We start from the raw sequence: 26894 nt of genomic DNA on the forward strand, positions 1-26894 counted from the left end.
GGATGCATGGTGAAGCCAGCTACCCTACGAGCCCCAGTACAATCCACCACAGACTACAGAACTGCAGGGTGGGCTGACGATGGAGGGAGACTACATGAGCCTGGAGATGGTCTATGGGCTGAGCCAATTATACATGTTCCAAATGTGCGTAAACACTATTGTAATGAATAAAACTAAGGTCACTGAAAAGCACAACTACATTTATAGCCTTTTGGCCACTGTGCATGGGTCCCAGGGAATTTGGAGATTTTGAAAAGGGGATCTGCTAGAAAAGGTTGCAAGCCACTGCCTAAGCCTCCCCTGAGGCTCGCATGCTGCTTTCTGCAGTGCTTGAGCATTCCCCAGCGGGGCATGAGCATCTGCTATGTGATGTGATGGGGAAATCTATCCTGTGTCTGAGATGTCACTTGACACGTGAGGAATTGATCAGCTGCTATCTCTTGGCCTAGCCATGGCAGCATCCAATGAGGTTTGATTCATCACAGCACTCTAGACTCCCCACCTCAGCTGCCTTGTGAACACACCAGTCACTCTGGCCCCTAAGGAATTTTAGATAGCAGTGCTTTTCTTTCTCACTACTTAGTGCTAAATTGCAGGCTCCTTGCATCTCCCTGACATGCAGCAACTACAGGCTGAGATGCGGAAGAGCCTTTGTTTCGTACTCGAGTGCGGTTTTACTTCATTTTTTGAGCAGCCAGGTCTAATAAAAATCCTCTCTCTGCTGAGGCTCTGGGCATTTCCAGGATTGGGGGCGGGGTGGGGAAACACTCCAGAGGAGGAATGAGCTCACCTCCCATGCTGCATAAGAATTACTTGCAATGTAAATGATTGAAATGTATTAAAAGCAAGCAAAGGACTGATGAGGAAAACATCAGTCTGACATGCTGAATCGCACTGGATGTTTCCAGCAGACAAATGCCTGGGAAGGCTCCAGCTGGAGTGTGGTTTTTTAGCTGCATCACCAGCTTCTTGTAAATGAGGCTAGCAGAGCACGGTCACGTCACATCTGTGCCCAGGGGCCCGGTCTCACCTCGAGCTGCTCTACCAACTGCATCTCCAGCGTCATGAGCCCGTTGTACAGCTCAGTGATGTCCTCACTGTATTCTACTATCTTCATCTCAACGTTGGTCAGTTCAGACTCATCACGTATAGCACTTAAACTCTGGAAACAAAAGCCTGGGCTTTAGAAATCTACAAGTAATTGTAATTAGTTCATGACAGGTGGCAATTGGTCTTGTGGGTAAGAATTTGGGACTCTGGGTTCAGTCTGCTCAAGAGTTAGCTTTGCCACTTGCCAGCTCTGTGAGCTTGTAGAAGCTAATTATCCTCTCCATGTCTGGAGGCTGTTAGGGCAGATGCTAGCACTGGCTAGCATGAGCTTAATCCATGTTAACTTTGGTTTTTGTTTGAGGTGGCTGGTGGGAAGGAACTATGGCTTCAGCGTCAAGTGGACCTGAATTTGAATCTTCTCTGGGTTACTTATTAGCTGTCTGACCTTGAGTGAGTCACTTCCATTCTATAAGCTTCAGTTTCCTCATGTAAATGGAGAGAGAATCTGTGCTTCACAAGGTCCTAGGAATTAGGCAGTGTATGTGAGGTCTTGGCTCACAGTGGGGGCTTGACTAGTGGAGACTCAATAAAGAGCCTACAGCAGGCACACGTAGGGAGAGACACTGGAAAAATAAGACAGTCTTTGAGGAAACCGGTAAGACCCACACAGAACCCTCGTGAGAAAGTGGGTGTTAGTAGTAAACAGAGCTGGAGCATTTGGAATGAGAGGGTGTTCTCGGGCTAGAGAGCACCCTGGGGGCTGAGTTGGGCACTGAATACCAGCGGTTCACTAACAAAAGACCTAGAGAATTGGCCACTGGATATAATGTAAACTTGTTTCTGTTGATATTTGGTGTTTCTTGCGAAGGACGAGTAACTGGATACGATTGGGGAGGCGAATGATATTTATAATAATGGCTACTTTGTCTGGAGAAAAATCAGATTCAATTCCTACCTCAAGCCTTACACGAAAACAAATTCCTGTCAGTATGAAGATTTAAATGTAAAAAATAAAGGCATACAAGTATTAGAAGAAAAAAATGAAGGATTTTTAATAAATAATCTCAGAGTGGAGAAGTTATTTTTAAGTATAACCAGAAGAAAAGACTGATAAATTCTACCACATAAAAAATTCTAATACTCTGAATGATAAAAACATCATAGACAAAATAACATAACAAACTGGGAAAAATATTTGTAATTTATTTCACTGACATAAGGCCAATTTCTGAATCTATAAAATGTTCCTACAAAGTAATAATTTTTATGAGAGAGAGAGAGCACAACACCAAATAAAAAATGGGTAAGGACATATTATAAGAACAAATAGTTCACAGAATAAATAGATGTTTGTAAAACATGTGATGCTCACCCTCCTTTAAGAGAAAATAACAAATTAGCAAAATTGAGAAAGCTTGCTAACACTGTCCTGACAGGGGAACCAGCAGGGCTGCAAAAGGTTCAGCCTCTGTGGAGTGCAGTTGGACAAAAACTAGTAAAAGTAGCAATGCACAGTGCCACCTCTAGAACTTCATCCTACAGATCACACTTGCGCCAAGTTATTCATTGCAACACTGTTTGAAAGAGCGAGAAACTGGGAAAAAAATGTCCATCAACAAGGATGGGTTTAATAGATTATGGCTCATCCATGCAACGAGCTATTCTACAACTATTAAAAACATGAAGCAACTCAAGTTTTAGAAGGATTGCTGAACTGCACAAGTAGCAAAGTGTAGAACAATGCATGTTATACTTGCATCATATACACACATGTGCACACACATGCACACAGACACAAACACATGCACACAGGTCCATGCATGAGCACACATGCATGCATATGTTCACACTCACATGCACGCACGTGCACAGAGACACAAACACATATAGCATATGTACACATGTATATACACATGACTGACACATGCCAATGACACACATGTGCACACATGGGTTGGAGGCAGACTGTACTCCCCTGTATACATTTTTCATTCTGTATCTGTGCTCACATTTGTATTACCTATCCACTACTAGTCACTATGGTCACTAGAGTAACTATGACTACATATGAAGAGGAATTTGTACTCAAAAGGTTAATCAGCCTTTGTTCTGCTTCTACAGATATGCTTGCTGCATAGGCCATACTCAAAATTAACTAATGACTCATCCTCCCTTTTGCTTGTTTTGTCTAAGCAACAAATGTAACTGCCTATACCCCACAGCAACTACTGCACTTTGTAACTGTCTGAGGACAAATTAACCAATCGGGGGCGCATGCCAAATAAGTTCTATATAAGCAAAGCTGCATCTGAGCTCAGGGCCCAGATCTTCAGAGCGCTAGGTCCTCTGGGACTGCCAGCTTAATAAACCTGAGTTCTCCAACTCTCTGAGTGCTGCTTAGTTTCTTGCCGGTCTGATTTTTGCAACTTTTCTGCAACACACATAGACTATCTTCATTTCATTGAGGAAATGGAGGTCAGGAGAGGATCACCAGCACGGAGTCCGCCTGAACCACCCCTGCTGGACACTGGAAAGGAGTGTTGTGTAAGCCTGGGTCTAGTTGGGGTGGTGAGAGGAATGCAGGACAAGCTCACAGAAAGATCCTGTGAGGAAAAAGAACTGGGGCCTACAGCCCGTGGAGTTTGTGAACTTTTCCAAGACAAGTGGACTCAACTTGGTTGAACATTAGAGGCACCTAGGCACACTGGAAAATCCCAGTGGGCGCATCCCAAGAAAGACTTTGAGGGTGCCACCATGCAGACCAGGGCCTCATGAAGTCAGAGGAGCTGGCCTGGTCTAAAGATCTGAGCTCAAGGAGCAGCCTGTTAGGGGGTTGGGCTTGGTGCCAGCAGGAGTGCAACACTGGTTGTGGCCTGGCCCATGTTCTGCTTCTTTAGGGGGATTTGTTGCTGAGGGGCCTGGGCCCCAGCCTGGGGCTTCAGGAGGAGCCAGTTGGCAGACATCCAGTTTTCCCAAATCCAGTGGCTACAGGGACTAGATAAGGAATGTCATGGAGGATGTGCCAGACAGGGCCTGGGGGACTTGAGACGTGGCCTGTCCAGAGGGCACAATCGATCCTCAGGCCCTAATGACAACTGCCTCCAGAGAAGCTAGCAACCACAATTCTTCTGTGAAATCTTCCTGTTTTTAATGTCAACAGGATATTCAAAATGTTTTAAAACCCTCTGCAGGCCAAACAAAATATGTATGTGTACCAAATGTATTCATCTGCTGACAAGTTTTAACTTCTGGTTGAATGCATAACACCCCTCCCCATAACCTAGGTCCCATTGACAAGGCTAATGGGATAAGTGGGTGGAGAGAATGGGGCATGCAGAGTGGGAGGGCTGGGAAGCATACTGGGGCCTATCACCAACCCTATTATATTTGAATTTGCATCATCAAGGGATTTTCTACTTTAGAGTTCTCAGCCAGGAGTGGCTTTATGGGCCCCTGATGCAGCAGGCAAGTGTTCACAAACTTGGTGTGTATAAACAGTTTTTTTTTCCCCCTCTTTAATTCTCTCCCCTTTCCATCCCTGACCTATGGATGTTGCCATTTCCCCTTAAGAAATGGATCTCTAAAGGCAGGTCGTCTCCTCCCACACGCCTGTGGCATGCGCCCAGGGGCCCTGGCGCACCGCCCGGGGCCTGGCATACTTGGGGTATGATCCGTGGCTCCACCTGGGGTGCAAACCCAGGACCTTCTGCATGTAAAGCAGATGTGCTAACCACTACATTATGGAGCCACCGCTGAACAGTTTTTTGAGGAGAAAGAAAGTCCATTGCTTTCCTTAGAGTCTCAGAAATTCTATGACTTAGAACAGGTTAGGGATTGGCCTTGCAAAGTAATGCTAACTAAAGAAACAATGCCCATCAAGTACACATGGCCCCTGCTTGGGCTGGGCTGAGTGGCCTGGGTCAGGCAGGTCCCATATGCCTGTGAACCACCTTTCTTTCCTCTATCACCCCTGGAAAACTCTTCTGTGTCCTGTAAGCCTCAGCCCAAGTTAAGGTGCCTCTGGAAACTCCCAATGCTTCCTGGCTTCCCTCCAGGTTGGTGCTGACCACTCTGAGAATCTGACCACTCTGGGAGGGCCTGGGTCTATGCCCCTCACCAGATGGGAGCTGTCTCAGGGCAGAAGCCATGTCCAGCACAGAGCCAGGCACAGAGCAGGGCTCAGAAGATTTTGCTAAATAAACAAATGAACAAAAAGGAAGGTTTTTTTTTCCTTTCATTTTTTCATATGGTCATTATCATCACCATAATAGTAGTGATAATAAAAACACCATTTAAATAGTAATGATGATGGTACCTTGAACCTCAGGGGTGTTTTAGGTGAAAGAAACCCACAGGCCCCATGGCTCAGCCTTGGCCAGCAGAGGAGCTGTGGTTGGTAGTGTCAGTGGAAGGCTGAATCTTGGCTCAGACAGTGAGCTGGGTTAGCTCTGGCAAATGCGAACAAGGATCATGGGCCTCAGGGGTCGTCAGATGTACAGGGGCTACTGCCTGTCCATTGGGTCCAGGTCCCCAGTTGCATGGACACCTGCAGCAGGAGGCAGGAAGAGAACAGGGAGGGTGGGGCCTACCAGCAAGTGCTTCTCCTCAAACTTGGCAATCCTCTGTTTTCCCTGCTCCTGGTTTTCCTGGATGGCCTCGTGGACACATTCATTGAAGGTTTCAAGCTCTGCTTTCCGCTTTTCATGCTGTTTCAGTCCATACTCAAAAATGTTCAGGCAAATGATGACAAATTTGTCCTTGTAGGTGAGTGGCTGTTAAGGAAGCTTGAGGTTGTTTTGGGTGCAGGACTTGGTGTTGGTAGAGCCAGGAGTTGACATTTGGAGGATAAGGTGATGGTTGGAGAATCTTTACCCCTGGCCTGAGGGATTCAGACACAGGACCTACGTGAGGGAAGAAGGTAGGGGGCTACAGGAGGAGACTACAGAGCAGAGGAGACACATGCTAAGAGACTCCTGAGGGACCTGGATGGGATAGGGAGGGGCTGGGAGTCCGGGGAAGCCTGCTTGGCCTGGGAGCGAGGCAATGTGTATTTTTGTTTCTGTTGTGTTATATAGATGGCACCTTTGCTGAGGGTCTGTCTTCAGGTGCTGCAAGTGTGCTGAGGGAAACTGCAATGGTCGGGGGGTTGAGGGGGCGGGGACCATGGGCTGGAAGCAGAGAGATCTAGGTTCAAGCCCTGGCTCTGCTACTGCTTCTCCCTGGCAAGCTGCTTCCCCTTTCTGGGCCTCAGGTTCCTCACCTGCATGTCAGGGCACGACAGAGCCAGCGACATTGAATCCTTAGGAGGATCTTAAAGTCAGGCAGGTGCTAGAGCCTTGATGTAAGCCCAGGTCACCCATCTGGTAGGTGGCAGAGCCAGGAGGGAGTCCATCTGTCTGGCCCAGAGTCCTGCTCTTCACCTTCTGCTCGGTCAGCCCCACACTCTTACCACCCCCTCCCCCACTTCTTTCAGAATGTTGGGGTTTTAAAAGTGATTTTTTTTCCTCTACTCAGAGTTGGAGTCTCCACAGACCCACTCTGTGACTCATTGACTCATCTTAGCACCTTCAGACCAGGAACCCCTTGATTCTATCCTGAGTCCCTAGGCTTATAGTTTAAGCCAACTGATTGGCCATCCTGGCCACAGCCTTGATGATAACTGTCAGTCACATCCTGTTGGCTCTGGCTACCTGGGGGAAAAGTACACGCTCTTAACCCTATAGACTAGGGTTCAAATCCCAGCTTGAAACTGTGTGACCTTGGACAAGTCAACCTCTCTAAGGTGAGCTTCCCCAACTATAAAATGGGATTAATAGCAGCACTCATCTAGTGGAGTGGTTGAGAAAATTATCAATACAGTACACAAAGCATACAGTAGGAACTAGTAAATATGGTAAGGAAAGTTAGTGCCACATGTCAAATTTCCATCTCTGACAACCTGTCTTGTCAAGCATACAGACATAGGCCATGCTGACCAGACCCTCAGTGTGTTCCCTGAAATCCAGACAGCATTCCCTGTACAGTTTAGCTGATCTGGCTCTGTACTGCCTCTTGGGCACATTGCTCTGAGTGGAGGTTTTATCTTCCAGGGTCTCAAAGAGAGATAGGGAAACTGAGGCCCAGAGTGGAAAGGAACTAACCCCAGGCAGGCTGGTGGCATAGGGCCTAGGCTCTGCCAGAGAAAACAGTTATGAACTTGGAAGGATATGCCTCAAGAAGCTCACCAACGCTGGGCAGGCAGGCCAGCTTGTTGCCCTCCACATCCTCGGTGTACATGCTGTCAAACAGGAAGGAGCCATTCAGATGCTCAACAAATGCAGCCTGTGGTCAGAAACACAACCAAGCTTGGGTGACTGATTAGCCGCACAGGCTTTACGCTGGGCACTGGGGCTGGTGGATGCTTGGCCCTCCAAGGAAGGCAAGGAAGGGAAGGGCATGCTGAGCTAAGGGTAGGTACGTGTGGAGGTCCAGAGGCATAAAACTGAAAGCTGCACATGGCTTGTTCTGGCTGGAGGGAAGGATGGTGACTGTGGGGAGAAGGCCGGCAGGGGCTCAGCTGTGAATCTAGGGGCATGCTGAACAGGGACTTGAACCTTCCTGGCTGCCCACGGGGCACTGTCAGATTGTTTCAGCACAATCTTGCCGGCCCTGTTGGGGAGGTAAGGCAGGTGAGGTCTGGGCCTAAGGTGGAGCTGGCCCTGAGGGCAGGTGGCAGGCAGAGTGAGGTAGTGACAGGGCACCAAGCCCTGTGGATGGAACACGATTTACATGCTCCATCAGAGCTAGATACTGCTGCGCAGCATCTGTCTTCAATTAAAAAAATGGGTTTTCAGGGCCTGGGCCCTGCAGACCTTTATTGAACTAGACTGATGCCCTGTGGCCAGCATCCTGGAGCCAGGGCAGAAAGAAGTGAGGAGTAGGGCTCCTCTGGGCCAAGTGTACCTTGTGGTCCTCCAGCTTCTTCTGCCAGGACTGCTCATCCTCCAGCCGGGTCCGAATCAAGTTCTCCCGGTGCTTCAGCTCATCAATACTGTACTGGTGCTTAATCTCAGCTTGCTCTTTCTGACCAGAGAATGAGAAAATGTTACCAGGGGATGCTTGGTCCCTTTGAGGCACACTGGCCTCTGCCATCCTGTGGGCCTCCTACATGTGGGCAGGGGTGTCATGAGAATGCCTTGTTGTCTCATAGCCCTTTTCAAGCATTCTGAGTCTAAGAGAAATTAGGGAAGGACCCAGAGGGGTGCGGTAGGCAGCACAGGATCACTGGCCCTCCACAGCCCTCTACAGCAAGTGTTCTGGCTCTCTTTTAGGGATGCATGAGTGAGAAGTAAAATGAAAAACTCAAGTCACAGCTTGGTCACAAGAGTTTTGGCCCTTGGCTCTGTGCCCTGCCATCTCTTGGTTCTCCTCACCCCTCTGGCTCATTCCCCTATGGCCACCAGAAATGCTGGTGTCCCTAGGGCTTGGTGCTCACCCTTTTGGGCTCACTCTACACACCCCAGGTGATCTCACCTGTGCTAAGTCTTCAAGTACAAGATCCTTCATCCTCTGACAATACTCAGGTCTCTACCTCCAGCTCAGACCCCACCTCTGAGCACCAGACCTGTTACTAATGGCCTCATGTCTCCTGGTTGCCTCAAGAACACTGCCAACTCACCCTGTCCAAAATGGACCTCTGTCTTCCCAGAGTCCTGTCGAGGTGAGTGCCCCTCCACCCCAGCCAGCCAGCACCCAAGCCGGAGACCCAGGAGTATCCTGGACCCTCCCCACCCCCTCAGACCCAGGCCTATGCCCAAGTCTGTCCATGCTACCTCCTGACTGCCTGTCACATCTGCCCACCCCTCACCAGCAAGCAGCCAGAGCAACCTGTTAAATGCATACCTGATCTTGCAGCCCCTTACTTACCTTGTATGGTTTCCTCTTGGGTGTAGGGTAATAACAAGCTCCTGCTGTGGCCTGCAATGCCCTACCTGCCTCCCCCACTCTCTCTCACCAGCTCTCTGAGCTCCAGCCACTCACCTGCTCATCATGCTGCCTCCTAACCCAGGGCCTCTGCACGTGCTCAGCCTTCTGCCTTCACCTAGTCAACCCTTGCCCATCCTGTAGATAGATCCCTGCTCAAACTCACTTCCTTGAGGAAGCTACCTCATAACCACCAAACCCCATCCTGTACATCTATCTTAGCCCATGTCCTTCCCTCCTGGCATTTTTACATATCTATGAAAAGATCTAATTGTGTGTTGACTGCACAAAGGAAGGCAGGGGCTTCCCCAGAGTCTGTACAATTCCAGAGCCTGAGCTTGCCTTCCACTGTCCTGTGCTGTCTGAGGTCCATCCCAGTCTCCTCCTGAACACGATGTCAGTACACGTCAGTGTAGTTTTATGCCTTAACAGGGGCTTTGGCTGCAAACAGCTTATATTGTACAGAGTTGAAATCCTTCTAAAGATCTCTTGCTATTCATTGAGCTGTACACTTACATTCTGTTTCCCTACGTATTCATACTTCAATAAATAAGTTTAAGTTTTTAAAAATCTCTAGCATCTGGCCCCTCATTTCCTCTCCATTCCTACAGCCCTGCCCTGGGTGAGGCCACAACCTCTTCTCTCTCTTTCTCTTTCTCTCTCTCTTTGTCTCAGGACCACAGCTCCATCCCCTCCGTCTTCCTGAATTGCGGAACACATCATGAATTCTGCTAAAAACTGCTCAAGATTCTCCCCAGGCCTCCACCTTCAATAGGACAGGCCCCAAACCCCAGTATGGCCCTGCTGATAGACCCCTGATCCTCTTGCTTGTCTCTCCCCACCCCGCACAAAGCCCCGGAGCTCACAGCCCCTGCCCATCTTGTGTGCTGGATTAAGGGGAGAGCTGGCCTTCAGGCATAGCCAGGGCCTCAACTTAAAAGTGGCCTCACAGAAACAGAAAGAACCCTCAGGGAGAGCTCCTGGGAGCTGGGAGGCCCCCTGGGAGACTACCCTCGGCCCCTGGATGGCCTGTGGTTGGCCCTGGCTGTGCTGCTGCCTGAATCCTACATCACCAAGAGGTCAAGGGCTTGGGGCAGGCTGTGATTGGCCCCAGAACAGACAGTGAAGTGGACAGGAGAGTTTCAGGTGCCTCTGCTTTGCAGAACTCTGCTTTTACCACCTTTTACTTATTTATCTTGATACTTCTAGGCAAATCTCTGAATTGTGAAAGGAGTCTTCATTTCCCCACAGCATGATGGGGTTGCCCAGGCAACTGCCCTTTATATGCTCCCTGTCCTTTATAGAAACTTCTAGGGACAAAGGAGAGAATGCCTGGGGAGAGGCTTTGGAACTGTGCAGTGTTAGGCTGTCCCATTATTTTATAATGAGTGAAATGCACCCTGACAGCAAGTGGAGCTCCAGACTTGGAAGGTGGCATGGTCTACCTAGGGGCTGGGCTCTGCTCCATAGTCCAGGCCTAGCAGGATCAGTGCTGGGGCCTGTGACCCAGCCCTCCTCCTTGCTTCCACTGGGTTCTCCTGGGTGCTCCCCACATCAACTCAGTGTGCCCCAAACACAGGTTTCTTCTCCCAGGAAAGGCAATAGCTTCCTATGACGAGTGGGCTGGTCATACAGTCCTTGGTCTCTCTGGCTCCCAACACATAGGCGACATCCCAATTCTGCTGCTAAAGCCTCACAAGCTGGGAAGAGTCTTTTTTTTCCAGTGGAGAAAATGCCCACAAATTGATCACACTGCAAAGAGTAAGGAGTAAGTAAAAGTGGACCGGCTCATAGCATGGGACGTGGGAAAGGAGTGGGCAGTGGACAGACAATATGGTGGATAGACCAGGCAGTAGACAGGTCCATGCAGTGGAGAGGGGAAAGCCCTGCGCACTGGGGCGAGCCCTTCACAAAGGCTGAAAGCACAAGCTCTGCAGCTAAACTGCCTGGGTCCAATTCCCAGCTTGAACACCACCGACCATGAGATCCTGGATAAGCCGAAGTTCCCCTTGTGACAGCTTTCTGTTGGCAAGCTGGGGATAAGAGCAGGGCCCACATCACAGGTTGTGGTGGAAACAATATGAAATAATGCATTGTGCTTGGCACCACAGTTAGCTGTTAGTATTTTTCTGGGGTCACATAGAGTAGAGGTGAATCCTGGCTCTGCCACAAGCTGCTGATCCTGGCTAGTTACTGACCCTTGGTCTCCTCATCTTTTTCATGAGGAAAACCAGACAGTGTAGAATGGCCTGGAGGCAACACATGGAAAGAGCCTGCCGCTGTCGGCAAGCACTAAATAGTAACAATGAGGGTTCTGCTGGAATTGCTCTGACAGAAGCAGGTAAAAGGAGTTAAGAAGAGGGAGTTGCCCTTTCTCTCCTCCTCAGGTGGATGGGGAACTCTGTCTCAATGTCCCTTTCCACAAAACTGGGGAGCCTGACGGCTGTCTCACAGAGCTGGGAAACCCAGAGGGAGACACTTGCCATGTGCTCGTCAATACGCCGGGAGTCCAGGTACACGAGGTCAGGAAGGTAGGCCCAGATGAACATCCTGTAATCCTCTGTCTCAGCCATGGGGTTCCCAGAGAGGCCGAGTGCCCGCAAGTCCTTGAACCGCCGCAGGTAGATGATCTGGGGAGGAGAGGGGAGAAGACCCATTTTCTTGGCTGCTGCAGAGCTGAAAACACTCCTAGAAGTCTCTATCTCTGGTACTCTGTCAGAATTTGCAGTCTGGCCACAGAGCCTTCAGCACTGTCTGGAGTGACAGGAGAGGAGGGCTTGGGGGTTTTAGGCTGGATGACTGTACTGAGGCCTTAGGTAAGGCCTGGGCTTTCCAAAGAATCAGCAGACCTGGGTTCAAATGCTAGCTGTGGGACAAGTTACCCATTATATGTGAGCTTCAATTTCCTCACCTGTAAAATGGGTATAAAGATGTTAAGTGTGTTGAAAGGGCTAAACGAATGAGCTATGAAATGCAGGTAAGAGAGTGCCTGATACCTACTCAATAGATGGTGGTAATTGTTGTTATCGTATTTATTAGTCATTCAGAATAGGTGTGCTTTTAGATTGTAAAGCCCTGTGAAAGGTCCAAATCTCTTAAATTAAATGGAAACCACTTTATAATTAACCTTGAATTAACTGAATAACAGCTAGTGGAACATTAACTGCTATTTTTTATACTCTATTTTTAATAATATTTATTTTTAATAATATTTATTTTTATTTTTTATTAAGTTTATTGGAGTAACATTGGTTAATATAATTATGTAATTTTTGAGTGTACATTATAATTTGACATTTATATATTCTATTGTGTGATTACCACCTAAAGTTATGTCCTTCAGCTATCATATATTTGATCCCCTTTATCCACTTCACCCTCCCCCAACCCCCCTACATTTGACCCCCTTTACCCTGTCTACCTCTTCCCTCCTCCCCTACCCGCTACCCACTGGTAACTACTAGTCCATTGTCCATGTCTCTGAGTTTCTGTTTGTCCTGTTCATTTGTTGCTTTTAGGTTTATATTCCACATATAAGTAATATGTGATTTTCAACTTTTTCAGTCTGGCTTATTTTGCTTAGCATGATTATCTCGAGGTCCATCCAGGCTGTCACAAATGGCAGTATTTCATCTCTTCTTATGGCTGAGTACATAATATTTTCATTTTTCAATTATAGTTGGCATACATTATATTAGTTTCAGTTGTACAGCATAGCGATTAGATTTATATAACTCACAAAGTGATCCCCTCAATAAATGTAGTATCCCTCTGCCCCATACATATTTATTACAATATTACTGACTATATTCCTTGTGCTATTCTTTATATCTCTATGACTATTTTGTAACTACTCATTCATTCTTAATCCCATTGCCCTTTTTCACTGACCCCCCAATCCCCCTCCCATCTGGTAACCCTCAAAATATTCTCTGTACCTATGAGTGTTTCCGCTTTTTTGTTATTATTGTTTATTTTGTTCTTTAGAGTCCACATGTACGTGAAATCATGTGACATTTATCTTTTTCTGACTTACTCCATTCAGCACAATACCCTCTAGGTCCATCATGCAATATCTTTCTCCATCCCTTTAGTCTGTGTGTGTCTTTTAATCTGAAGTGAGTCTCCTATGTAAAGGTCTTGTGTTCTTATCCATTCAGCCACCCTATCTTTTGACTGGAGCATTTAATTCTTTTTCATTTGAAGTACTTGTTGATAGATATATAGTTATTGCCTTTCTTTATTCATACTTTTGCTACATATTTTTTTCCTTCTCCTTAAAGAAGTCCCTCCAACATTTCCTGTAATACTGGCTTGGAGGTGATGAACTCCTTTAGCTTTTTCTTCTCTGGGAAGCTCTTTATCTGTTCTTTGACTCCAAATGATAGCTTTGCTGGATAAAATGTTCTTCGTTGTAGACCCTGGGTTTTCACCACATTGAATATTTTGTGCCAAGCCCTGTCTTACAAAGTTTCTTTTGAGAAATCAACTGCTAGTCTTATGGGAGCTCCCTTGCAAGTAACTAACTACTTTTCTCTTGTTGCTTTTAAGATTCTCTGTTTGTATATAACCTTTGGCATTTTAATTATGACGTGTCTTGTTGTGGGCCTCTTTGGGTTCATCTTTTCGGAACTCTCTGAGCTTCCTGGGGTTGTAAGTCTATTTCCTTCACCAGGTGAGGGAAGTTTTCCATCATTTTTTTCAAAAGGTTTTTCACTTCTTGCTCTCTCTCTTCTTCTGGTACCCCTATGATGCGAATGTTGGTATGCTTGATGTTGTCCCATAAGCTCTTTAAATTATCTTCATTTTTTTTTTATTCTTTTTTCTTGTTGCTGTTCTAATTAGGTGTCCTCTGCTACCCTATCTTCTATATCAGTGGTTCAAATCTCTGCTTCATCCACTCTGTTGATTCTAATATACTCTTCACCTCAGATAACATATTTTTCATTTCTGACTGGTTCCCTTGTATAATTTTATAATTCATTTCCATTTTTATGTTTTTTATCTCTTTGTTAAAATTCTCACTGAGTTCATCTACTCTTCCCCTAAGTTTATTGAGCATCCTTATAAGCAATGTTTTGAACTCTGCATCTGTTACAGATTGCTTGACTTCACTTTGTTTATATCTTTTTCTGGAGCCCTGTTCTGTTCTTTCATGTGGGACATGCTTCTTTTGTCTCCCCATTTTTGCTACCTTTTTGTGTCTGTTTCTACATACTAGGTAAAGCTTCTAAGTCTCCCGATTTTAGCAGAATGGCTTTGTGTAGTATAAGTCCTGTGGGGCCCAGTGGCCCCCTGAGAGTGGGTCCAGCTGCAGGCCAAGTTTATACCTAGCCCCTCCTGGCCCACCTAGTATGTGTCAGCAAGCAATCCACAGATGGCTGCCACCCATGCTGTGCTTATAGTTGACTCAAGAGGCCACACGAGAAACCGAGGCCAGCTGCCGCCAGTGCAGGGCGTGGAGGTGTCTTATACTCTATCTTTATTAAAATAGGGAAAAATGTCAACCAGATAGCTAATATAGACATACCTCATTTTATTGCACTTTACTTTATTGCACTTTGCAGATAATGCATTTTTCACAAATTGAAGGTTTGTGGCAACCCTTCATCAAGCAAATCTATCAGTACCATTTTTTCAACAGCATTTGCTCACTTCATGTCTCTGTAACACAGTTTGGTGATTCTCACAATATTTCAAACATTATTACTATTATTATATTTGTTATGGTGATCTTTGATCAGGGATGTTACTATTGTAACTGCTTTGGGGTGCTACAAATTGCATCCATATAAGATGGCAAACTTAATCAATAAATATCGTGTGTGTTCTGACTGCTCCACTGACTGGCTTTTCACCTCTCCAGCCCTCCTAATTCCCTGAGACACAACAATATTGAAATTAGGCCAATTAATAACCCTACAATGGCCTCTAAGGGTTCAAGTAATAGGAAGAGTCATGTATCTCTCACTATAAATGAAAAGCTAGAAATGATTGAGCTTGATGAGGAAGGCATCTCGAAGCCAAGGTAGGCCAAAAGCTTGGCCTCTTGCACCAGGCAGTTAGCCAAGTTGTAAATGCAAAGGAAAAGTTCTCAATGGAAATTAAAGTGCCACTCCAGTGAACATAAACATGATAAGAAAGTGAAACAGCTTCATTGCTGATGTGGAGAAGGTTTTAGTGGCCTAGATAGAAGATCAAATCAGCCACAACATTCCCTTAAGCCAAAGCCTAATCCAAAGCAAGGCCCTAACTCTCTTCAATTCTGTGAAGGCTGAGAGAGGTGAGGAAGCTGCAGAAGAAAGACTGGAAGCTAATAGAGGTTGGTTCATGAGGTTTAAGGAAAGAGCTGTGTCCTTAACATAAAAGTACAAGTGAAGCAGCAAGTGCTGATGCAGAAGTTGCAGCAAGTTATCCAGGAGATCTAGCTAAGATAATTAATGAAGGTGGCTACACTAAACAACATATTTTCAATGTAGACAAAACAGCCTTATGTTCGAAGAAGATGCCATCTAGCACTTTCATAGCCAGAGAGAAGTCAATGCCTGGTTTCAAAGCTTCAAAGGACAGGCTGACTCTCTTGTTAAAGTCTAATGCAGCTGCTCACTTTTAGTTGAAGCCAGTGCTCATTTACCATTCTGAAAATCCTTGAGCCCTTAAGAATTATGCTAAATCTACTCTGCCTGTGCTCTGTAGATGGAACAACAAAGCCTGGATGACAGCACATCCGTTTACAACATAGTTTTCTGAATATTTTAAGCTCACTGTTGAGACCTACTGCTTGGAAAAAAAGACTCCTTTCAAAATATTACTGCTCACTGACAATGCACCTGGTGACCCAAAAGCTCTGATGGAGAAGTACAAGATTAATGTTGTTTTCTTGCTTGCCAACAGAACATTCCGCCCATAGTTAAGGAGTAAGTCTTATTAGTCAAGTCTTATTAGTTAAGGAATACATTTTGTAAGGCTATAGCTGCCATAGACAGTGATTTCTCTGATGGATTTGGGCAAAGTAAATTGAAAACCTCTGGAAATGACTGACCATATTAGATACCATTAAGAACATTTTATGTATCATGGGAAAGGTCAAAATATCAACATTAACAAGAGTTTGGAAGAAGCTGACTCCAGCTCTCATGCATGACTTTAAGGAGTTCAAAACTTCCATGGAGGAAGTAACTGCAGATGTGGTGGAAATAGCAAGAGAACTAGAATTAGAAGTGGAGCCTGTAGATGTGACTGGGTTGCTGTAATCTCATGATAAAACTTGAACATAAAAACTTGTTTTTATGTATAAGCAAAGAAAGTGGTTTCTTGAGATGGAATTTACTCCTGGTGAGGATGCAGTGAAGATTGCTGAAATGACAACAAAGGATTTAGAACATTATGAACTTAGTTGATAAAGCAGCAGCAGAGTTTGGGATGATTGACTTCAGTTTTGGAAAAAGTTCTGCTATGGTTAAAATGCTGTCAAATAACATCGAATGCTACAGAGAAATCATTCATAAAAGGAGAAGTCAATTGATGCAGCAAACTTCATTGTTGTCTTATTTTAAGAAATTGCCCAAACTTCAGCAACCACCATCCTGAGCAGTCGGCATCCATCAACATGGAGGCAAGACCCTCCAGTAGCAAAAAGATTACAAGTCACTGAAGGCTCAGATGATGGTTAGCATTTTTGAGCAATAAAGTATTTTTATAGTGAAACTTTTAAGATTAAGTTTATTGGATAACATTGGTTAATAACATTATATAAATTTCAGGTATACAACTTTAAAATACAACATCTACTGTGTGCTCATCACCGGAAGTCGAGAGTGTCCTTCTGTCACCTTGTATTTGACTCACTTTACCATCTTCATCCTCCCCCAACTCCTTTCCCACTGGTAACCACCATTCTGTTTGTTGTCTGTATCTGAGTTTGTTGCAATAAAATATTTCTTAATTAAAGTATGTATTTTGTTTTTAGACATGCTATTGTACACTTAATAGACTACTGTATAGTGTAAATATAACTTTTATATGTGTTGGGAAACCAAAAAATTCATGTGACTTGCTTTATTGTGATACTGGTTTTATCGAGGTCATCTGGAACCAAACTTGCAACATCTTTGAGGTATGCCTATATTTCATTTGATAGTATCTTCTGAACACCTACACAGTGTCCTATGCAAAAGATAGAAAAGAAACCTAGCATGCTTTTCTGAAGGAATTTTTTTCAGTCATTTATGTATTCATTGGACAAACATTATTAAGCACCTACCAGGCCTCAGGCACATACTGGGCCTTGGGGAGTCAGGGGGAACAAAATCCACACGGTCCTTGCCTTTATTACAGGAGCTTACATTCTAGGGGTACAGGATAAGAATCTTTTTCAAAGTAAATAAAATCATTACTTTTTGGGGTAAGTGCTATAAGAACATAAAGATGGGCCCTAAGAGAAAACAACAGGGAGGCCTTTTTCAATTAGGGAACTCAGAGGTCTCTGAGACCTGAAGGAGCTGGCCATAGAATGCAGAGGAGAGTGCATTCCTAGAAGCAAAAAAAGCACAGGTTAAGACCCTGAGGCAGAAGAGAACTCGCAGTATACCAGGAACAAATCAAGGCCAGGGTAGCTGCAGCTTGGTTTGGGATGGGGCTGGGTGCAAGACTTGAGGCAAGATTAGAAACAAGGTCAGCCAGTCACAAGTTTGGATTTTATTCTAAGGACAATGGAAGCCACTGGAGTTTTAAGTGTATATGGGGCAAGGAGATAGGATGTGATTTAATTTTTAAGAGATCTTCCAGTGAAATTCCATTTTTCATCTTTTAGATTATTTAAGAGAAAATGGTTTGATAACAATGGTGAAAGGAAACAGGCCTTATAATTGCTGGTGGGTTTGTAAAGAATTTCACTTTTATAGATGACGATTTGGCAAGTTCCATCAAAATAGAAAATGTACATGCCCTCAGACCCAACAATTCCACCTCCAGAAATTTACCTTGCCCACAGTCCTCCCCAGGTGCAAAGTAAGCCCTGTTCAAGGACATCCATTATAGCCTGCGTGTAATAATACGAGGTTGGAAACAACCTCAGTGTCTACCTATGGGAGACTAGAAAAATACATCATGCCACATCTAAATGATGGAATGGTCCAGCAGAGGGGGAACTGATGACTTGGAAGGAGAAGGGATGACCGAAGGCAGGCGCTTGGAGGGTAGCCAGACAGATGTTACAATCGTGAAACATTTAAATAAGATGCTTCGAAAGATACATACAACTTAGAAGCAGCTGTGGCCTCTGGAAAGGGAAGTATGGGCTGAGGTCAGGAGTGAGAGGGGATCTTCCCTGTGTGCCCTGAGTTCTGTTGAAACATCTGCTTGTTTTTAATACAATAAACAGGGATTAACATAAGCCTAGTAAATAAACAAATAACAAGAAAGTATATAATTAGATGTCAGATACACAGTGCAGATAAGGGTTAAAATCATAGATACACAGAGTTTGCATCTTATTAAGTCAGGACTCTCTGGTTCAAGTCACCAAGAGGGCTGGTACCTGATTAGGTGAAGAAGATGCAGGGACTCCAGCATCTTTGGCATATGGCCAGTTCTCCAGAACAATGAGATCTAGGCCCAGATATCTCAGTACTCCCTGGCAGCTTCTCCTCAGGTAACTTCTTCTTTCCTATTTCTCTCTGGGAACCAGCTTTACCTGCTTTTCTCCCATATTCAGGAGGGGCCACCTGGCACTCAGCATCCCACTGGGAAAGAGGGATAGAGTTTCCTCCTATCCAGTCCCTGCAAGGGTGGGAGGGGAGAATGCCCAAGGTCAGGGGACAGAGTTGGGTGTCCACAGCAGGGCTGAGGCTTGGACTGCGAGTCAGTATCCATTTCCAAGCCTAGGCCTGGACCTTTGTAAGGGAAAGGGTCTCGGGTCCATTGAAGTCTACAATGTCCAAGGGACAGCAAGTGAGAAGAGATAATTTACTGATAGGCCTGGAGGTATTGGACCTACCAAGGCAGCAACAGCTGCTAAATGCTCAGAAAAGTTTTCAAACAGCAAGATTTAGGGCTGTTTGGGGTAGCCCTGAATCTGAAAATTCCTGAATAACCATTGCTTTCCATGTATCTACTGTGTGCCAGGTCCTGTATTAGCCATCTCATACTCTAATTGATTCAACCCTCACAACAGCTTATGGGAGAGACTACTGTTATTTTCATTTTACAGATGGGCAAATGAGCCCCAGAATGCTAAGTCCCTGGCCCAAGGTCAGATAGTCAGTAGCTAATTAAATCTCAGGTCTTGATTCAGTTCGGGTGGACCCTCCATGTGTTAGCTGTCTCATTGGTCAGCATTTGGTTGCCTGGCCTTACAAAGCAAAGGGCAGGCTGAGTAATCAGGACTTGAACCCTGAAAAGAGCACTGGTTGAGTTTATATCCTCCTGTCTGGTATGCAGGGCAAACTGCCTAGACTACATAGCCTCTCGGGTTTGGCCCCGCTGGACAGACTTAAATGCAGGTAAGAAGTTGGTGCTTGACCTACTCCAGACCATTCATCTAAGCCACCCAGCCTGGCCATCCCTCAGCTCTGATATTGATCGAAGGTGGGTATGATCTCTGATCATAATGAAGGGTCACTGTTGGGGGAGATATCTTATGCTCGAGGAAGCCTGTGGCCTTGACTTTTGACTACACCACGAAAAGAATCAACCCAGGGAGATGCTGAGGACAGTAGATCCAAGAGGAAGAGGAACTTGTGTCCTTGAAGCCCTGATGACAAGCCTGCCCTTCTTTGAAGCACCAGTAATCTTGGTGCTAAATATCCCTGTTTGTTTGTGGTAGGCACTTGGCATACCTGTGGCCTCAGCTGCAGCTGTGCTGGACTCCTGCTGATAGTGCCCATCTCATCCCTGCTCTCTGCTTCAGATTTCTGAGGCCCACCCAGAAGCAAAGGCAGGAGGTAGTTAATAGCCAGGGCATCCCTCAGCTGCTGGTCCTCCCAATTCTGGGAGGCATTCTGGACACTCCTGAGGGCCCAGCAGAATGGAGCCCCCATCACCTCCAGCAGCAATCTCAGTAACACATCTGCACATTGGTTCTTCCTGCCTTCTGGCTTCCTGAGATCACCTGCCCAACACAGCTCCACACCCAAGTCCTTGCCTCAGTGACGCTTTCAGCCCACCTGTTCTGCAGGCAAAGGGCACCATCCTTGTTTCACCCACTCACACGATCCCCCTCAAGTCCCTCCTTATGGTAGCAGGGTTTCCTTCTAAAAGACAGTATTGCCTTGGACACACCACAGGAAAAAAGCATCCATATCTCCCCTCTGCTGTTCTGGTTGCCACTCTGTACCACACCCCCTGACCTCTTCCAGTGACCCTGGGCTCCTCGAGGGGGATGTTCACTCCTAGAACAATGAGGTCTGGGCTCAGATACCTTAGTACTCCCTGTAAGCTTTTCCCCAGGCACCTTCTTCCTTCCTTTTTCTCTCTGGGGTTGTCCCATCCCAAGCATACATCTTGGCCTTTGCTCACACCATTCCTTCCTCCCTGGAAGCCTTTCCTTCTGCTCAATGGTAAAATTCCAATCGCCACTTAATGAGTCTGATTCAAAAGTCACCTCAGCTCTCCTGAAACTCTCTCAGGAAGGATCTCAGCTATGACCGTCCTCTCTTTGTTAAGAACATACTCTGGCCCGACACTGAATGAAATGCCTCATGCTTATCACCTCACTTCATTCCTAGCAGGTAGGTTTTGGGCAATATCTTCCTTTTACAAAAGAGAAAACAGGTGTAGAAGACTCGAGCCTTAGAGCATGCAGATGGGATTTGGACCCAGGCCATCTGACTGACCTAAGTAGAATTTGAAAGGATATTGGACAGCTCCCAGGATTGACTGAAGGCTAGAGAAGCGGGTCCCAGCCACAGTCCTACCCCAAGAGCAGTCTGGTAATGTCACCTCTGACACAGGACCCTTATGAATGCTGCCACACCCCAACCACTGGCGTCTCAACCCCAGCTTGCTGCTGTGAACTTGTTGTAAGGGGGCAAGGGGCAGCCCACCTTCCCCCAAATGACCAATGACTCATGCTCCCTCACAGATACACACCTCTGGCACCTCGGGGGCAGATACTGACTTCTTGTCACCTTGTGTGTCTTGATTATGTGGGTGTGTGTGTTGGGCACCCCCAAATGGACTGTACTTCTGGGTCCCTGTACCCACTGAGCACAGGCCAAATGACCCATATCCAATAGGTCCTCACCTCAGCAAAAGTTTCTTAAGTGTGTGTGGGGCTCGGGGAAAGAAAGACCCCACCAAGGCAGGGCACAAAGTAGCATCTACAGATGGACTTTCATGGATTAAGCATGTTGTTTAAACATTATCAGATTTCTTGTAGAATAATCTAGATTTCTAGCTTTTCTAGGAAAAAGAGAAGATCTAGAAGGCAGAGCCTGCATTTTCCCTTGCCACAGACCCCCATCCCCCAGCTCCTACCCCAACCTACAGCTCTTGGCCCATGCTCTGCTCAGACCTTGAACTCACATTCATCATGTTGCTGATCTGGTTGTTGCCCAGTGACAGCACCTGCAGCTTGACCAGGGCATCCAGAGAGTCGATCTTGGAGATCCGGTTGTTGAATAAGCTCAAGTCCTCCAGGTTTACCAATGTGTCCAGCCCCTCAATGGCCTCGATGTTGTTGAAGGATAGGTCTGGAAGGAAGATGGCCATGAGGCTTGAGTGACAGGTTAGGGGGTGCACTATCCTGAAACAAAACCATCAGAGCTACTCATGCTCTGTGAGCCAGCACCAAGCTGTCGAGTCAGGAACCGACTCACTGTCTGACAGCTTATGGTTTTCTAGAAGCCATGCGTGGATTCCTTCCTACGGCCTCAAACTTTCATTGCCCTCTCCAGTTCTGCCACTCATCTTTCTGGCTGTGGACACATGGGCAAATATGTCCATGCTATCGTTGTTTTGAGATGGAAATGCTTATTGGTAGGTCCAAAGCAGTGCATCTTAGGGTGGGGAGACAGTTGTAGAGTGTTCTTTTCCTTCATTCCTTCAAGTGTTTTAGTAATAATACCTACTGTATGCTTACCATTTACCAGTTTATCAAGTGCTTGTGTGTATATCCCCAGACAATGGCCTTAAGTAGCAGTTTGGAATTTCTCTCTCCATTTATTCACTTGGGAAGCTGAAGCTCAGAAAGGATTAAAGCCACACAGCTAACTATAGTGGTGCCAGAGCTCATCCAGCACTCCTCCTTGGACAGGTGGCAGGCCAGGTTCTTCATGCTCCATCACAGCTGACTCAGGCTCCCCCAGCAAGCCCAACCCCAATTGAGATATCAGGATCTTCTCTAACCCAAGTTTCACATCTTTGGGAATAAAACTTTGTTGAATTTTCTCCACTACAGGTTTTTGGTTGAGGTTGAGGCTACAACCCTGTCCTGGAACACTAACGACCCAGAGGCCCAAACTGGGAATTTTTCATGAGCTTGGAAATACAATCATGATAGCTGTAAGCTATCTCATTTAAAAGGTGATTTGGAAAGTCAGTTAATTCACATCTTAATTTGGCCTCCTTGGTATATCAGCGAATGCTCACCTGCTGACAGCTGAGACTATAATGATAATTTACTGTCCTTTTCTCTATGCCTGGCTCTTTAAGTGCATCACCTCATTTAATCCTCAAAGCATAGGTATCACCACCCACATTTAATGGATGAGGAAACTAAGATTCAAAAGGGCCTGGTAGTTATATGCCCAAGATCACACAGCACATAAAGAAACTGAAGTTCAGGGGGCTGAAATAACTTGTACAAAATTGGTTAGTACATGGGCAGAGCAGGGATATGAACTGGAGTCTCCCAAATGCCAAGTCTGCCCACTTGCTTTCCCACTGTGCGGCCAGGTTCTGTTCTTTGGAGGCCTGGCCACAAGCACTAGAACCAGTGGTATGTTGCAAATAAATGTTTTAACAGTAGGAAGTAAAGTGAAGAAAGCTCTGATTTGTAGTGCTTGCTGATTTTGTGGTGTAAACACTTCCACCATAGTCAATTTCAATCTACCAAAAAGACATCGCTGAATGCGAAAGTGGGCTGAGATGTGCGCAATCAGCTTTCCAGAGCCAGTACTAGCCAGCTCTAGCACATCCTCAGTGCTGGGGCAGCTGACTGTGGTGAGCCACCAGCATATGTGTATGTGGTGGGCGGGACTGTGCTGAATCATCATCAGAGAGCACCATCACCCCCCACCCGTGCATCCCAGGGACCCAGCTATTCCTGGCTGTGGTTGGGTTCCTGGACTACCAGTGCTAGACAAAGGCTGGCTTCTGTTTCTATGAGGGTATAGGCGGATCTTTTACCAGAACTTTCCCCTTCTGCTTTCTCACCCCTATACCACAGAACACTGGGTATCACAGGAGCGTCTCACAGGGACCTGTGGAATTTGTTTCATAGTTAAGGGACCTGGTAGCTCTTGCCCAAAAGAACAGCATTCAGATAGCCAGTGCCTGGCAGGCCTTCCAGAGGTGATATGGCTCAGGGTCTGGGCTGACCCAGCACCCTCTTCTCCTTCATTTCCTAGAGAGACAGATGACTCCTGGTGATGCAGTTGTACCACCAAGCCTAGGACTCAGCATAAATAAGTGCTTGGGTGCTGGAAATGGGGCCTGGGATGAGAGACCTAGGCCTAACAGTCAGGAGCTTTGGCTATGGTCTGCCTCTGTTGCTTGTAGCATGTAATTCCATCAAGCCCATCAGCCTCTCAGCCTCAGTTGCTGCATCTGTAAAATGGCAGCATAATCTTACCTGTGGGGTTGCTGTGGGCTGGCAACTGTCAGCACAATCGTAGCTGAGATTGTTTTGCAATTTGGGAGGTACACCAATGTCCAGGCTTCCCATTATGGGGAAGCAGCCTGACAGGATGGAAGGAACATGGACTTCGGGGTCAAACTGTTGTGGGTTTATATTCCAGCTCTGCTACTTCTTGGTCGTGGAGCTTTGGGCAAGTGCCTTGGCCTCTCAGGGCCTCAGTTCCTCTTCTGTATATTGCGATCGCAACAAACACCTATCTTTTAGGATTGCTGTGAGGGCTAAATGAGGCAAAGTTATAAAGAGCTCTCCAGCTAGTTCTCTCTCCCCGTTAGGTGTCCACCTGTCTCTCACCAGATGTAAGGCTACCTACAGCAGATGGACACAGTTCATCAAGACCCCTGTGGTCTTAGCAGTGAGGGCCAGAGCTCTAGAGTCAGACAGAGCTGTGCTGGAGCCTGGTGCCCCCGCTGCTTGCTGTGACCTCATTTTGCTCATGTCTACAATGGGGGAGCTGTATAGGTTAAAAAACCTCATGTGGAAAGCATACCAGCCCATGCTTAACAGCTAGTAAGTACGACTAGCAGGTATGATGATTATTTTTGGTTTTATCTGAGCCTGGCTGACTAGTGGGACCCACGGTTATCTGTCAGCCTGAGTCTAGAGTAACAAGAAGGAATCCAAGGCTGCTCTCTGACCTCCTCCCAAATTGAGAGGTTTCGCAGGTAAAAGCAGAATATTCTGTCCTGGTGGGTCCAAGCACATTTTTACTATGTTTACCCAGCTCAGACCCCGTGCTTTTAAAAAGTGCGGCTTTCTTGCTCCTGGCAGACAGAGGTTCTGCTGCACCTGGGCTAATGGTGGGCCAGCAGCAGCATATTGCCTGAGACAATTAACTTGGCAAGTATTTCCAGGGTGTCACCTTTCATTAGGGTGGACACAAACGGGAAGGGGCCTTACCTAGCCAGACCAGGTGTGTGAGGTTCTCCAGGCCCTCGATCCTCTCAATGATGTTGTTGTCGAGCTGCAGCTTCCTCAAGTTCTCAAACTGCCAAAGGTTGTCAATGCGGAGGATGTCTGAAATCATCAGAAGAGATACTGCAGCTAGTTCCAACCTCAGCTTAGGGTTAGAGTTTAGTACCAGTGTATTGGCGGATTGAGATGACCAGTGCTAACCATACAAAAGGTCTCACAACTCTGCTACCTTGCCCTGGAGCATGTGGGTGCCCTGGAAATGTGGGCCAAGAATTGGGGAGCTCTCAGTCCTGGTTAGTGCACAGTGGGCAGTGATCAAGGCCACAGCAGTGCCTAATAGGTCCATAGAGGGTGTAGGGGGCTTGGCGTAAAGGTGGGCTAGATCTGCTCAGGGCACAGGACTCACTCACACTGCCTCTACAGGCAGGCTGGGGGACTGCCAGGGAGGCCAGAACAACTTGGTGTACAGGTTACAAGACACAGACAGGGGTCCTTCTTCTTCCTTCTGCAGTGCAACAAATAGAATCAACACTGCAGGCTGAATGCCTCCTTGTGCATTGTTAGTGGGAGGGGCAATCAACTAGTTCAGCCATTTTGGAGGGCAATTTAGCCATGCTTACTGAAATATATAACGTCTATACACTTTGAGCCTGCAGTTTCTCTACCTGGAATCTGTCCGCAAAGACACTTGTGTATGTGCCCAAAGAAATACCTATAGGCACATGAAGGGCAGAAAGATAGGGGGAACCCCAAATGTTCATATATGGAGAGTGGGATGACTCGCCCATACAATAGAGAGGCAGGTTCCACACATCGCTAAGGCACTTGATGACCCTGTGGGTCTCTGAAGACCACCTTTACAGTTACACAAACCACTCAATCCCTTTGCACCTTATACCAAGCAGAGTTTGGTTTCTGTCACTGGCAGCCAGAAGAGTTCTGAAAACACATAAGTATAAATAAGTATATACTGTGTATGTAAAATTCTAGAGGCCTAAACTTGTCCCCAGTTTTTTCTAGAGGCCACAAATAGCTCTGTTGCTTATATGCCCCTTTTCTCTATATTTAATGTTCTCTATATGTAATGATTTCTAAAACTTATAAAATTAGAATATGCTCACTAAAAGACTGAAATAATACTGAAGTGAAAGGGATAAAAAAAAAATTACCTGCAATAACTACACATTTGGGGCAGCAGTTTCAATATTCATTCAGAGGGGCAGAGTTTGCCCTGAGGTTGTGAGGCAGAGCACCCCTCCCAGCTGCCCTCATTAAGTCTTGTCTCCATGGGGTAGGTGGACACCATTTCTCTGACCCAGGGTCCTACCTCTCCTGAAGCCCCGGGGCCAGGTGTGACTGGTGTCTATTCCTCAGCACTCTGTGGCCAGATTTCCCAGAATGATACCAGCTACCATCCCTACTTGTCGTTCTGGTACCTTCTCTCTCCCTGGACTTAGACTGACAGCCTTTGGCTATGGCTGACTTCCTGCAGATACCACTTTCTTGGGTGGCTCTCATACTCCTGGGTGCTCTGCTTGGCACACCTGTATGCTGGCTTTCCCTTACACATCAGCAGTTCATGTGGAAAAGCCAATACAACACAACAAAACCAGGATGTATTTGGCAGTTAGCTCTAAATGAGTTACCAGCATGACAGGACTGCCTAAAAAGCCAATTTAATCTTCAACATAGACATGGAATCCTCCTCTACTGCCCCCATCTCAGGTTCCAGCCCATCATCATTGCTCCCTGGACCACAGAAGCGGTCATCTCACTAGACTTCCTGCTCTGGCCCTTGGCCCCTACAGCCTATTCTCCTGCAGCCAGTGGGATCCTGTGAAAACCTAAATCCCATCCTATCCCTCCTTTGCTCAGGACCCTTCTAGGGCTCCCACCTCTCTCACTATACAAGCCAAACATCCTCTCTTAGCCCCCAAGGCTGATGTTAGCTGACCCCATGACCTCTTTGACCTGTATCCACACAGGTCTCCCACCTCAGGGCCTTTGCACTGGCTATTTCCTCTTCCTTGAATACTCCCTGGATCTCCATATGGCTTCTTTATTTACCTCCTTCTAGTATTTGCTCAATTTTCACCTTCTCGGTGGGGCC

General features: G+C 46.4%; 1 protein-coding gene across 6 annotated transcripts in view; it reads right to left on the reverse strand.

Moving 5' to 3' along the window:
• The window catches only part of DRC3 (dynein regulatory complex subunit 3), a 42020-nt gene that overhangs the window by 9689 nt on the left and 5437 nt on the right, over window positions 1-26894 (reverse strand). For 5 of the 6 annotated variants that reach the window (XM_039847563.1, XM_039847562.1, XM_039847564.1 and 2 more), the window contains 7 exons: window positions 24770-24886; window positions 21538-21704; window positions 11496-11642; window positions 7993-8112; window positions 7259-7371; window positions 5640-5814; window positions 1031-1162 (listed from right to left, as the gene is read on the reverse strand). In XM_039847563.1, coding sequence (XP_039703497.1) covers window positions 1031-1162; window positions 5640-5814; window positions 7259-7371; window positions 7993-8112; window positions 11496-11642; window positions 21538-21704; window positions 24770-24886 — 971 coding nt within the window. The remainder of the gene's footprint in view (window positions 1-1030; window positions 1163-5639; window positions 5815-7258; window positions 7372-7992; window positions 8113-11495; window positions 11643-21537; window positions 21705-24769; window positions 24887-26894) is intronic. The other variant, XM_039847565.1, reaches the window with a different exon arrangement.

This window comes from Pteropus medius, unplaced genomic scaffold, assembly GCF_902729225.1.
Source record: "Pteropus medius unplaced genomic scaffold, Ma_sr-lr_union100, whole genome shotgun sequence".
NCBI classification, from domain to species: Eukaryota; Metazoa; Chordata; class Mammalia; order Chiroptera; family Pteropodidae; genus Pteropus; species Pteropus medius.